The sequence below is a fragment of the Vespa velutina genome, chromosome 17 (genome assembly GCF_912470025.1).
Source record: "Vespa velutina chromosome 17, iVesVel2.1, whole genome shotgun sequence".
In the NCBI taxonomy this organism is placed as follows: domain Eukaryota; kingdom Metazoa; phylum Arthropoda; class Insecta; order Hymenoptera; family Vespidae; genus Vespa; species Vespa velutina.
In genome coordinates, this window is record NC_062204.1 from 1,627,822 (window position 1) to 1,642,576 (window position 14,755).

General features: G+C 27.3%; 1 protein-coding gene across 1 annotated transcript; it reads right to left on the reverse strand.

Annotated features, from left to right (window-relative positions):
* Window positions 1-138: 138 nt before the first annotated feature.
* LOC124955228 (E3 SUMO-protein ligase RanBP2-like) lies at window positions 139-14,459 on the reverse strand. Its single transcript, XM_047509371.1, has 20 exons — window positions 14,234-14,459; window positions 13,123-13,348; window positions 12,873-13,049; window positions 12,435-12,747; window positions 11,930-12,237; window positions 11,757-11,857; window positions 11,554-11,674; window positions 11,277-11,486; window positions 11,050-11,170; window positions 10,811-10,976; window positions 10,547-10,704; window positions 10,294-10,444; window positions 9,974-10,217; window positions 9,663-9,886; window positions 4,892-9,560; window positions 4,579-4,830; window positions 4,130-4,486; window positions 2,174-2,484; window positions 1,946-2,071; window positions 139-1,826 (listed from the first exon to the last, which is right to left on the reverse strand). The coding sequence occupies exons 1-20, from the start codon at window positions 14,303-14,305 to the stop codon at window positions 1,773-1,775; spliced, it is 8,361 nt and encodes a 2,786-aa protein (XP_047365327.1). The 5' UTR covers window positions 14,306-14,459; the 3' UTR covers window positions 139-1,772.
* Window positions 14,460-14,755: the final 296 nt, after the last annotated feature.

The window sequence follows — 14,755 nt, forward strand, 5'->3', positions numbered from 1 at the left end:
TTCAATAAGAATTTTATTCATATTAAATATAATTGGGAATAAAAATAAAGGAAATTTATTAATTAATATACTTAAAAATTATATTACATTTCTATTAATCTTGTTGAATATAGAATTAACATTTTTTTTCTTTATTATTTTTTTTCTTATTTACGAATATTTACATGAATTATAATGTAATTATAAATAATGAATTATAATATTTTAATTTTTTGCATTGTTACATATACTACGAAATACTAATAACAAATAGTAATGCAATAATTTTTAATAAATAAGTTTTATATTATTTATTCAATCTAAGATTAATAAATAAAGACAATGATAATGTATTTTCTTAAAATAATCCTATGTTCTTCTCTTTTTTTTTTATATATATATATATAGATAACATGAATTGAACCCTGATTCATAATACTTTAACAATGTCTAAAGTCTAAACGAGCAATTGATATGACACTATCTATGATATGTCATATGTTTACATTTATGATATGTTATAATTTAGTAAAACAAAGTTTATTTCTTTATTATTTTTTATTTTTAATATGATCACAATTTATCATATAAATTAAAAAAAAAATAAATAAAAATTAAATATTAATCCTACTCGTCGCTGTAGCATTAAATTAAACATAAATATGAAAATTAAAGGAATTTAAATATGTATATTTAAATATCTATTTTAAGTGTGTATTTACAATATTATTATGTTAAAAACATATATATATATATATATATATATATATATATAATTTCATATATAAAAAAAATTAAAATCGTAACACAACAGTGATTATAAACACACTTAAAATTTCTTACATTTCTATAGGATATTATTGTACCATTAGGACTTTGATCGGACTTCTTCACTTCAAAAAATTAAATTATAATTCATGCATAAATAAGATAAATATGCATTAAAGTCTCGTAGAAGAAATTTTACTTCTTGATACTTTTATAATAATTTCATATGTGCTTAATTAATATAATGTGAAGTTTGGACTAATCGTAAGAAGACAATAAGAATAGCTAGTAAGAACAGTATTTTAACTTCATATTATCTTTTGTAGATGTTGAAAGAAATTATTTTTAATGATTTGAAATCGTTTACATAGTGAAGTCTTTTATTTAATTTCCATTTTATAGAAACTTATTGTTACTCTAGAATGTTATTAAGAATTTTTTTTCTAATTTGGAAAATATTTCTATATTACTATATTACTCTAGTCAAGAAGTTATATCATAATAGAATATCTTTGATGTTATATTTACATGTAATAAAATAATAGATTTTTGCATAATCGCATTTATAATATTTCTATCTTAGACGACTTAAACACTTATATAAATGCAAAATAATAAAAAATCGTTATTTAATAATTATTAATAAAAAGCATGAAATTTTATCTGTTTGTTATAAGACAATCATTAGGACAAATTGATTGGCACACACTTCTTTTTATTTATTGAGTATTTCAATTTACTCTTGTTACTTTGTTTTTCTTAGAGATATCAAATACAGAATAAAATTATGAAAACATTCTTTTTTTGTTGCTTATACTATTTTGATAAATACATGGACTAAAATAGAGAATTGTATAATAACAATAGTCATGTAATATCTACATCAATGTCATTTGTTTGTATATAGACTATGTCTTGAAAACATAAAAAGTACAGTAAAAAATTTCCTCTAGTGAGACTTCAATAACAATACATTCTATGTTTACAAGGGAGATCGTAATAATTAGCTATTACAAAAAACTTTTTTATTTTTCCTCTACTTGTTCACTAATATCGGCTTGTTTAGCACATTCCAATCCCTGGAAATAATTCAACCAAAACATAATATAATTTCTTTAAAACTAAAAAGTGAAAATTTTTAATATATATAAAATTTGTTATTATATATCTGTTTATAAAAATGTTTTTCTATACTTACACATATGTAAATTTTATGCATTTGTTCCGCTGCTTGTGGAGATGAAAAAATTGCTTTCAATGTACGGCTTGTAGGAGGCTCTAAAGCATGATCGATAGCAGTCCAAATACACTTTTTCCCTTCGAGCTGGAAAAAATAAACAAAATATTTTAAATAACGAAACAATCTACAACGATTTAAACAAAAATTCTTTTCTATATCACTCTTATATTTGTTAATAAAAATTACCTGCATTTCGGTGGTCATACTAATTATCGTATTACTCAACATTTCTCCAGATCCATCAGCCTTAAATATTATTTTTTCACCAAAAATATTTGAATCATAATATATTGCCAATGTTCCTAAAGCTATCTGTATCCATTTTGTTCCATCATTTGATTTTGTATATAAGGTGGCTCTTTTTTCAAAAAATAATGGACCTTCATCCTCATCATGATCATCTTCATCATCAACATCCTCTTGATCATCGATTTCATCATCAATCTCATCAACACATTCTTGATCTTCTTGCACAATTCCTCTGTTATATTTGATATCTATATAACAAATATAGATATATATAAAACAAAGACATAATTTATTACACTTAACTACAAGATTTTGATTATTATACAACTTATTAAAAAAAGTCAAAAAGAATTAATTTTATTTCAGCATATTGTGAACAATCATGACATAATTCATAAAATTATAAAAGTCATTTATAATTCATATGACATATACCTGTAAAAAAAAAAACAAAATCCGATCTTATTTCGAGAAATATATGCATTTAAGAAATTATATATTTTTATTCTTACTATATAAATCTAAGAAAACATAAATGATACAAAATACTTTTTTAAAAATTATTATAAATTGAATAGATAATATTTCCAAACTTACATAATATAATAAAATATATAAATTGTATGCTGTTATATCTGGTATTAGTTGTATTAATATTATTAATAGTTCTCTATTATTTAGTGTGTACTTTTCAGAAATCATGTAATTATAACTTATTTATTATCTAGGATGTTCGTAAATTAACATTTGCATTTTATTTTTATTTTTATTGTTATTATTATTATTATTTTTTTTTTTTTATTATTATTACGTCAATACTATTACGTCAATATAGTTTATTACAAATGAAAAATCTTATTTAATACATAAACATAAAATTTGAGAAATTACATAGGATTATAAACAAATGAAAAAATGAAATTTGTCTTTTTTGTTTATATATTATAAATGAAAAAATTAAAAATAAACATAACAATTGAATAGTTGACCGTAGTTGTTATATAAATACATATTATTTTTCGTTAAATATCATTGTGCTTAATTAAATTATATATTCATATATCTTTCATTCATATTTTTGTCCTATAAAAACATTGGTTTAATGTTAATCAAAAAAATATTGTTACATTGAATTATTTTTATATTATCGCCAATTTGATATAAAACACATTTATTTACTGGAAGGAGATATTCAAAAATTAATCAATTCATAATTAATACAAGCACTAAATATGATATATAAATCAAAAAAATTTCTTAAATTAAAATAATATTTCAATAAATTGAATAACATTCTGTTCACAAAAGAAGTATTATCATCTAACATCGCCAAAGCTATATTATAAGCAACTTTTAATATGAAAGTTATATATTAAATGTAAAAATGCATTTCTTAGCTCTCTTAACAATTTTATAACATTTTATTATATAACATTTAAATATAGAATTGAGTAATATTTGATTTTATTATATTATAAAATGTGTTTACTACACATCTATTTTGAAAGTAAAATAATTTCGATATGAAAATTTGTAGAATATCTTACAAAGGCAAGAATTAAATCGTAGAAGCTGTCTATAAAAACAAAACTTTGTAAATATTATTTCCAATATGTTAATCGTCAATTTAAATAAAGCAATATATGTATTTTTACATTTCTTATATACACTTACATTTACAGTAATGTTATACAATTGACATTTCACAGAAAAGATGTATCGCTCAATTTATAAAATTAAATATCGTTATACATACATAAATTTTTTAATTATAAAACACTCTACATAATAGAAAAAGAAAAAAGGTAAAGAAAAAAATATTTGAACTTCATGCAATAAAACTATTATGAATATCAGTAATGATTACTAAGCAAAAAAATTAAGATTAGCTACCTTGTTCACTTTGTCTTTCACGTAGTGTTTGTTGTACTTTCTCGACAATTTCCTTAAATTGTGCTGCCAATTCTGAAGTTTTAAATTTAACTGCAAGCTCTTCGACACATGGAGTTTCTTCCGCATGATTCATACCTGCCCATATCCATGCTCGATCCGACGTAGAAAGCGGACGGAACTCTGTATCTGGTTTGATTAGAAAATTACATACAACTTTGTAAACTTGTTCTCTACGTAATAATAATCGATATGATCCATATTTGGCATGATGTAAAATTTTCATTTCTCCAACTCCTCTTTCTTTCCATTCTTTTGTAGCATTATTGTATCTATATAACTTGGCTCTATTACAAAATACTGAAAATATATTTATTTTCAATTTAGTATTATATTCTTAGATATAAAGAAGATCAAAAAATAAAATAAGTAAGCTTAAATCAAATAATTACTTTTTTCTTCATCTTCTTCACCAGTTCGTACTTCAATAGCATCTGGCATTGGAATAATAGGTTCAAAGTGAGGATCATGTTCCTGATCATTTTCATTTTCATTACATTCATCTTCGTCGTTATCATCTTTTTTATCTTTATCTCGTTGGTTTTGTTTTATTTCTTCTGTTGTTGTTGATTTATTAGGAACCGATGAAGTTATTTTTGAACCGAACACAGATGAACCAGTTCCAGTAAAAGAAAAGTTCGGATCTATGGAAAAAAATTATATAATGTATTGTAATTCTTTAAAATAATTAACGTTGATTCATACCTTTTTTAAAGGCTTCTAGTTGTGGGCCTTTCTGAGCTAAAGACGAAAATGTTAAATTACTTTGTGTCAAGAAATCACCGATATTATCATCTTTGTTAGATGTGTCTTCTGGTAATGTAGAATCAGCTGGACCAAAGTTTAAGTTACTTGAAAATGGTGCTGAAGTATTACCAACTAATGAGATTGCACCCATCGTTCCAAAGCCAGTTCTAAAAGCATTTCCAGTTGATATTGTATTGGTTGTCATACCAAATATTGTTGTCGAACTGGGGGTAGTAGTGTTAGTTGTTGTAGATAAATTACTAAATGTATTTGTAAAAGTTAATGATGAACTGCTTCCTGTTGTATTTAAAAATGATTCCACTAATCCTGTATCTATCGGTTTTGATGTTGTGCTGATTTCTAGTCTAGATCCAAAGTTAGGCATTACAAGTGATTTACTAGGAATAAATTGTGGCTTGTTGAATAAATTCCCAACAGAAGTAGGAAAACTGCTAGATTGTTGATTCGTACCAACTGTTGGTTCACAAATTTTTACATTACTATTACCAAACCATTTTGATAACGCATTATTTGAATCCTCTGTAGATTTATTAGACTGATCAATTGATCCACTTGTTATCAAATTATCATTTAATGTCGGTTGAGAAGGAACCGACGCTCCAAATAAAAATCCAGCTGATTTCTTGTCATTGAAAGGAGTAGATTTGTCTTCAACAGATAATGTAGAAAAACCAAATATATTAGAAGTAGTAGATGTATTTGGTTTAACCGTGACTGCACTTTTTGCATCAGAATTATCTGATTTTGTCACAAATGAAATTCTAGTAGAAGCATTTGTTTGAGCTTTTCCATTTCCATTATCTGAAGTTTTAATTTCATTAATGTGTGAATTTGTATTCACGGGAGCAATATATGTCTTTGAAGTTAAAATTGTTGAACTTGAAGTTCCATTAGTCTTTAATTCTCCTTGAGCTTGTGAATCTTCAATTGGTGGTGTACTTGATTCTTTGCATCCTATACATCCTGGACAATCCTCTTTTTGCTTATAAGCATAAAAATTCTCTGGCAATTGTAATTTTAAAGCAGCATCTCTCTCTTCAGGTGTAACTTTTAATTCATATATAATTTGAATATCTTGAGAGGACTTTGTATTTTGTTGTTGTATTTGCTCGTCTTGAACAATTTCATTATTTGATGATAATTTTTCTGATTTTCTAGCATTATCAATAGCTTTTTTAAAATCTGCTGCAATTTCTGAAGTTTTAAAACGACATGCAAATTGCATGTACTCAATTGCTCCTTCACTGTAATCTGCAGCATTCCACAGCCAAGTTTTTTCATCTTTTGGTTTAAATTCTACTTCTGGTAAGAGACAATGATTTAAACATAATTTCAGTACTTGATCTCGTCTCATTATCAGTCTTAATTTTTTAGTTTGATGATGCCTTAATAATTTAATATCACCTAATCCACGTTCCTTCCATTCTTTAGCTACAGAATCATACCTGAATAATTTAGCTCTATGACTATAAAGTATTTCCTCGTCTTCTTCTCCAGTTTTAACTTCTATCTCGTCTGGCATTGGAATTATCGGTGAAAAGTGAATATCATCACTTTCAACGACTTCTTCGTCACTAGTTTCTGCAGCACCAGGTGATTTTGCAGGCGATTTGGCGGGTGATTTTGCTGGTGATTTTGCTGTAAAATTAAAGCCAAAAGACTTCTCAGGACAACCAAATGTAAATTGTGTGTCTTGAGACATTGAAGTACTTTGTTGTTGCATTCCTCCAAATATGCCTATTATTGGACTAGATTTTATAGCTGTGTTAAGTTGTACTTTACTCGCAGATTCATCTGTAGCTCCATCTACTGACTTGTTTATTCGAAATGTAAATCCACTTGTATCTTTAATAGATTCTTGAGGAATACCAAAAGTAAATGTAGGTTTTGATTCAGAAGATAATCCGAAACCACTTGTCTTTTGTTTAGGTGGCATAGATGGATCTTTAGGACTATCACAAGCAATACAATAATTATATGTTTCCAAATTGGAAATATAACATGCCTTACATTCCCATGAACCAGAAGGTTTTTTAAATAGCTGAGAAAGTGGCACTTGTTGAGAAGATGGTGTGGATTCAACTGCTCCAGTAGGTACACTAGAAGTTGCAAAAGGAGACGATTCTCCACATGCTAGACATTTCGATTGTTTACCATCATTTCTAGTGTAACATGCATTACATTCCCAAGATTCTGGAGATGGCTTAAATAATTCTGATAATGGTACTTGTTTATTTTCTGCAATTACATTTGATGTTTCGGATATTTTTTTATTTTCATATTTTTTCACATCACTAGAAATATTATCTTTTTTCTTTTTCTGTTGATCATTTATAAGAATATCATAGAATTTTGATGCTTGCTCTAGGCTTTTAAATGTTACAGAATATGATTCCAACTTATTCTCTCCTTTAGCATCATAAACAACCCAATTAATAACATTTTTGCTTATAGACTTAATATTAAATTTCATTTCTGCTGATACATCTTGATTATAACAGACTTTTGAATCCTCTTCTCTATGCATTAATAAATTCAAATTTCCTGTTTTTACATTCAATATAATTTTCATCTGTCCAGTACCTTTATTCTCCCAGTTTTTATTATCTTTATATTGTCGTTGAAGAGTTGCTTTTTGTTCAAATAAAACTTTTGTTTCACATGCCTCTTGGCCAGGTAGTTCAGATTTTTGAGTGATACCGCTTGCTGTAGTTGTAACAATTAATGTTGCAGGTGCAGGTGCATGCAGTCTTCTTAATGGGACACGAGACGCTGAAGTTGTAGAAACAATTGCTGCTGTTTGAGACGTAGTAACTGTCGTTACGTCACGCATACCAATTGAGAAAGTAAAACCAGTTCCTTGCATTGTTGTTACAGGTGTAGATACATTTTTGGATGTTGTCGAGGTGATTATGACCTCAGGTGTTTTGTTAAATTCAGGTTTATTGAATGAAAAACCTATAAATGGACTTACTTTTGATGTTTCATTTTGTTTCTGAGATGTACTTTCTATTCCAGTAGAAACCGTTTGAATGATTGGCTTTGATGTGAAGGAAAATCCACCAACAACAGCTGTAGATGTTGCAGTTTTTTCTTTATCTAACGGCACATTATTTATGACTGTTGAAGTAACGAGAGATGATGAATAATTGTTCTCTCCTTCGGAAATTTTAACATTGGTCGCCGCTTTATTATCAGTTTCATTCAATACTTTTTCATTAATAGATGTTAAGCTGGCTCTGGCACTATCAAAATGTTGTTTGAATGAGAGAGCTTCTTCTGCGGTTTTGAATCTAATACAAAGTTTTTCAATTTTTACTTCTTCATCTGCAAAATCATTCGCAACCCAAATCCAAGCTTTATCATTATTTGGCATACTAGTTAACTCCATATCAGGTCTTAACATATGATTTGCACATATTTTTAAAACTTGTTCTCTACGCATCAACAAACGAACTTTCCCTTCTGCATTTCGTAATAATTTAACATTTCCAACGCCACGTTCTTTCCATTCCTTATCCACAAAACGGAAAAGTTTTGCGCGTGCACAATATAATGTAACTTCATCTTCTTCGCCTGTTGTAACTTTAACTTCAGCAGGCAATGGGATGACAGGAACAAAATCTGGTATTGGATCGTGTTCTGGTTCATGTAGTTCAGCAGAACTATTTGGTGAACTAGCTGTGCGTACTTCAATATTATTGCTTTTTGGTATTTCCGATAATGAAATATTCGCAGGTGTTGATGTAAGCGTTGCAGGCAAAGGTGATAAATTGATAGTTGTTGGAATAGTAGCTTGAGGTGGCATAGAGATTTGATAACAATGTGGTACATTCTGTGATTCTGTAGTAGTTGTAACAGTAGAAGTATTTCCCATTCTATATTGAGCAGGAATAGTAACACTCAGAGTAGGTTGCACTAATGGTACCGTAGTTGGTAATGTGTCTGAAGTAGTTATTACAACATTTACAGGTGGAGATTTCTTAGTAGAAGTATCTTTTACTATAGTTTGAGGCTTCGTTACTTCAACTTTCTGCATTGGCATTTGCAATGATATATTTGTTGGTGGTATAAGATCACTCAATTGAGTTGCCAATCTTGATGCAGCAAAGAGACCTTGTTGTAACATGTCTGGTACTTTAGGTCGATTAGGATACAACACAGGGATTGGATAAACATTTGGAGGATATAAAGGTGGAATTGCTTGTGCATTTGGATCAGTAAATGGTATAGTTCCTTGATAATAACCTTGGAAGGCTGTTGCTGGTGGATATACTAATGGTGAATAAGGATGTCTATGAGATGGTGGAAATATATTTCCGGAAATGGAAGATGTTGGTGCTGACTGATTGGTTGTATAATTTATATCACCATAGTCTTCTTCGCCAAAAACATATAAATCATCTTCTATATTAGAATTAAAATTAACTGGTTGAACACGTTGTTTTTGAGAATCTTTTCTTAATTCTGCCATTTCTTTTGTTAATTCATCTATCTTTTCCATTATCATTTTATTTTGTTCTATGATTGTTTGCATAACAGTATCTCTAGTATGCATCATTTGACGTATTTGAGCATCAAGCCGTTCAGGACTTGGGCGTGCTTCCTAAACATACAAACAGTTTTAAATACTATCTCTCTCTCTCTCTCTATATATATATATATATATATATATATATATATATATATATATAACTTATCAAATTACCGTGCGATTCCTTGATAAATCCATAATATCTTGATGTTGTGGTCTACAAGGTGTACTAGATTGTTTTGGAGTACGATGAGTATTTTTTTGTGGTGTACTTAATATATTCACAGGAGTGCCTAATCCAGTTAAAGAAGATATAGGATTTGTTATAGGATGATCAACTCCACTATGTGCAGGTGAATAACTTTCATCTGATAAAACATCACACTCATTTCTACTTACTGCAATATGATTACATAAAATATTATAAAACTAGATAAATACTATAATATGGACAATATAAATATAAAATTCTATTCTTAACTTACAGTCTCCTTGTGATAAATCTGGATCGATCCTTTTTAATTCATTTTCTATAGCTGAAATATGTATACACAGTTCCGAATCTAATGGATGTTCCAGATTCATTCCTGGATTACGTAATCGATCTAAAGTAAGATAATAACAATTTCTAGCTTTCGAGAGCATAATAATATGCTGTGATCTTATTTCTGATGTTAAGCTTTCTCTAGGCATAGAATCGACTATTTCGTCAGCAAGAATTTTATAAATCTATTTCAAACAAATTATATTTTATTTTTAAATAAATTAATAAGAAAATTAAAAAAAGTAAAGGAAAAGATCTTACTTGTCCTTGCTGAAATGTAGCTTCTGGGCATTTCAATACTTGCAATGCATCAATTGCTTCCTCATATTGTTTACTCCGTAAAAAGCGTTGAGCCAAAAGTAATTTACCTTCTTCTAAAGCGTTAGTTAATTCTGCATTACTCATGTTCTTTCTATTCTTACAAATAAGTTAAATATAGTTACATAAATAAAATATCATATATATTTACAAAGAATAAAACAATGTTTTAATTATATAAACAATATATACTTACCCTTCATAATTAAATAATTTAGAATTTGTTACACGTATAGTTTGATTATTTTGCAATCTTTCAAGAAGAGGTATAACAGTTGACCAATAAAGTTCATATCGAACTTCTAAGGGCCTAATGTCAAGATGCTCTGGATCTTTTTCTTTTAATATTTTTACCTTAATTATCATAGCATATATTATAAAACTACACTTTCAGATATTTTTAATACAAAATTTTAATATTAAAATTAATATTAAAAATGAAAAATTAATCAATATTTACCCTATGATGAAATAATCGTGCCAAATGTACCAGAACTACTGGATGCAAACCATGATTGCCGATACAACGCACAACTTCTAAACCGCGTCGTAATTCTTGTCTAATCTCTCCTAAATCCCCTTCTAATGTCTCTTTTCTAGAGTACATTTTATATGCATATGACCACCTATGAAGGTAAACTCTTTTATTTAAACAATTTGCAAATATTAATAAAGATAATGAGAGGAAATTATTAATACCATTTCTCTTGTGCAGATGTACAAAGGGGACTAGTTAAATCTGCTGGTAAAGTAGGAAGTCTTTCTCGAGTTAAGAAACCTCTTTGTTGCTGATCTTCAACCATTACAGCAGCACATAAAACTAAAAACAAAAATATTTTTATGAATGTCCAATCACATTATCAAACATAGATTATAATTAACGATTAACATAGTATAATGTTATTATGTTTACTTCTACAACTAACCTGCAGCATTTAAAAATGCATCAATGTCTAATTTACATAATGTGTCAGGACCAGCTTGATTTAGATTATGAACAGAAAATTGCAATTCTGGAAATACATGTGAATACTGCTGTGGATATGTCTGATCCTTCTTTTGAGTATTTTGAAGTCGACTTCTAATACCAAGCCAAACATGATGATGTAACGAATCTGGCCATACTTCTTCCGAAACTGAAATAAAACTTAATTGCAATAATTTTTGAAATTATATCTAATCGACTAAAAAAATAAAATATACCTTCATCATAGCGTTTTAATTCATTTGGTAAACACAAACGAAGAGGTGGATTAAAAACTGTATGATTGCAAAAATATGAAGGTTTTATATGTTGTTGATACAGTTTGGATGCAAAACTTTTCTAAAAATATATATTATATGCATATAAATAAGAAATATTAATAATATTAACTGTTATATATTAAATAAGATATTCATAATACCCGATAAATTTTTTCTCTCCATGCTTCTGTGAAGAAAAATGTATTAATCTTATTCATCAGTTTCTTGACATTATTTCTTGCACAATCCTGAAGAACGTTACCTAAACAAGATGAAGCATTTATAAAATAATTTTCATACTCTTAAATCATTAATAGTTCATCCTTAAACATACCAGCCTGGCTACATCTGTATGATCCTTCTCTATACCATACTGAAACTAAGTTTTTAAATTGATCTTTCCCATGAATAGCCCATGAAGCTGTAGAATCTACAGGATGTACATGTAATGCAAATAAAAAAAGAACTGCACAAAGTTGACTTGCTTCATCCCAACTGCCTTGTTCTCTTTTAGTTTTTCGTAATAGTAAACATGCTAAATGAAAATGCAATTGACCCCACATATGTGTTAACATCTCTTCTGTGTAAGTTGGATAATCAGATAAATTTTGTGATTTAAATTCAGTCAAAACTTGGTCAAAACTGAAAAAAGAAAAAGAAAATATATAAATATATAAAAATTTGTAAATAATTTATAATGATAAAATTATAATAAAAAGATTATAGCAATATTATATTATATAATGTTCTAGTAATAGAAAGTAATCATTTTTATCAAATTTTAATACTTTTCTAATATTATTTTCAATTAAATGTAATTAATTTTTATTGTGACATACTTAAATACTGCTTGCGTTGCTTCCTGTATTGTTTTAATTGTTTCATTGCCATGCTCCTTTAAAGAAAGTGCTGCATATCTTTCTAATGTGGATATATAAAACACCCAAAATGACCAATCATCTTGTTTGCTCTTTTTACATTTTCCCAATAACTCACTGAGCGATTGATACCACATAATGCTATTTCTGTGACAATATGTTGTTTCCACGTTAGCAGCATGATTATAAGCATCATTGAATCTTTGCTTTGCCATATAATATTTAATTAATTTAACACGCAAGTCGACATCTGTTGGCCTGATGGATAACTCGGCTAAAAAAAAGAATTAATTTATTCAAAAATATTATATAACATATTTATAATATTTAGGATTGAGGATTACATATTTTTAAATGTTTGCTAATATTAATTTAAATAAGTAATATTTTAACACTTACATGCAATTAAAGCTTCAAGATCTTCGCTACTATCATTTGGTCTTTCTGCCATTAACATTTTCTCTTTTAATTTGAAAATTATAGGATGATGTAAAAATTGTTTATCGGCTCTCTTTACCCAATATCTTATACGATTAACATCTGTACCAGTATCCATATCAACCAATAATTCACAAACTGATATAAAATAATAAATAAATTATTACAATAATTATTTGTTTTATATTATCGTTAATATTTAAGAATATACCTTTTAAAACTAAATCATTTTGACTTGCATCTAATTCAAGAGATAATTTATATTGATTAAATGCTGCTTCTTTTTCTCCTAACGCTTCAAGAGTTTGACCTAATAACTTATGTGCGCCTGGTGATTCTTCTCGTACTTCCAAGTAAGAAGATACATATCTCTTGGCAGATTCATAATCTCCTACTTGATAATATAATTTAGCTATATTATAACAACGGTATGGTTTCTGTAAGTAAAAAAATATGTTGTATAAGTCAATCTTTATGTTATAATATAATAAATTTAATAGTTAACTACTCCTTTTTAGCAATTTCTGTAGTCGTTTTAATAATAATAATATTACTATTTCAAATAACTTCGTAATACTCAAAGATACCAAAAATTCTTCTACATGAAAATTGTTTAATTTGAAGAGATAATAAAATAATAAAATAATAGAAATTAATATTATTTCAAAGTTACAAATTTGCAGATTTCAAAGTCATTAATATTCTTCAAAATTTATAAATTATCAAACATTGTAAATATAAATAAGTTATGCATTATTATGTTAATTTCAAAAAATTGAAATATTTTGGTAAAGAACAATTACCATAGGGATTACACTGTTATAAAACACTGCATTACAAACTTCTTTGTTATATCTTTTATAAAATATTTACAAAGCAACAGTTAAATTTTATTATAAAAACATTTCTAATGTTAAAATTTTAGAAAAAATGACCTTGAAATGATCAGTTTCTATAATTTGATTTGCTTCTTCAAAGAAAATAATTTTTATTAAAAAAATGTTTGGTATATTTGAAAATAATGTTACCCGAGCATGGTAACGTTAAGGAGAGCACACTTATTTAAGTTTCTACAGAATAGGTTATGAAGATTCATATAACTGTACTATATCAAAGTTAAAAGATCAATACAATGTAATTAACAAAGAGAAGACCGTGTTTAAACATGTGGTAAGCAGAAAATGAGTTCATATTGTTAAAAAATTCGAATAATTCTTTTCTAAAGAAGTTAATCACTTAAAAACGTTACGAGTGCGCGCCTTGAACGTAACAAAACGGTCATTCATTTTACACGGTCTCTCCGTGCTAAAAACAAGCCATACCTCATTGTCGTTTTTCAGTTTACGAAAAATATCTTGAACGTGACGATCAACGTCTTTTTTTGACCGAAACATGTTTCAGGTCACTACAATGCGTTTTATTTCACAAAATTGCGACAGATTATTATAACTAGCACTTTATTAAGGTATAGTTCAAAACACCAAAAAAACCTTGATACGAGGTGCCGCTTTCTACAACGTAAATCTCCTCTTTCAAACGGTTTTCAGTGATGCCACGACACTAAATGAGATATTTCTAGTATCGCAAACACTTATCGCTAGAAATATTTTTGAAAAACCTAGTGATAACTTAATATAAAATCTACGTAAGTGCATGAATACAAGCCTTTCAAATAAATTTAATTTTTTGTTCATATTTTTCGAATAAATGAATTATTTACTATGATTAATATACACATTTCATTTCATTTTATTTATTATATTTGATATAATCATTATAATCTAATAATTATAGACTTTGTTTCTCAATATTTTAAATTTTAAACAAATAAACGTTTTCTTCTT

Bases quoted from the DNA above. Each gene is read 5' to 3' on its own strand.
- LOC124955228 (XM_047509371.1), bottom strand. From the start codon at position 14,305: ATGTTTCGGTCAAAAAAAGACGTTGATCGTCACGTTCAAGATATTTTT. The intron at 10,445-10,546 runs GTAAGTATATAT...TTGTAAGAATAG, and splicing joins AAATTATTTAATTATGAAGG to AAAGAACATGAGTAATGCAG. The intron at 9,887-9,973 runs GTAAGTTAAGAA...ATCATATTGCAG, and splicing joins AGATTTATCACAAGGAGACT to TAAGTAGAAATGAGTGTGAT.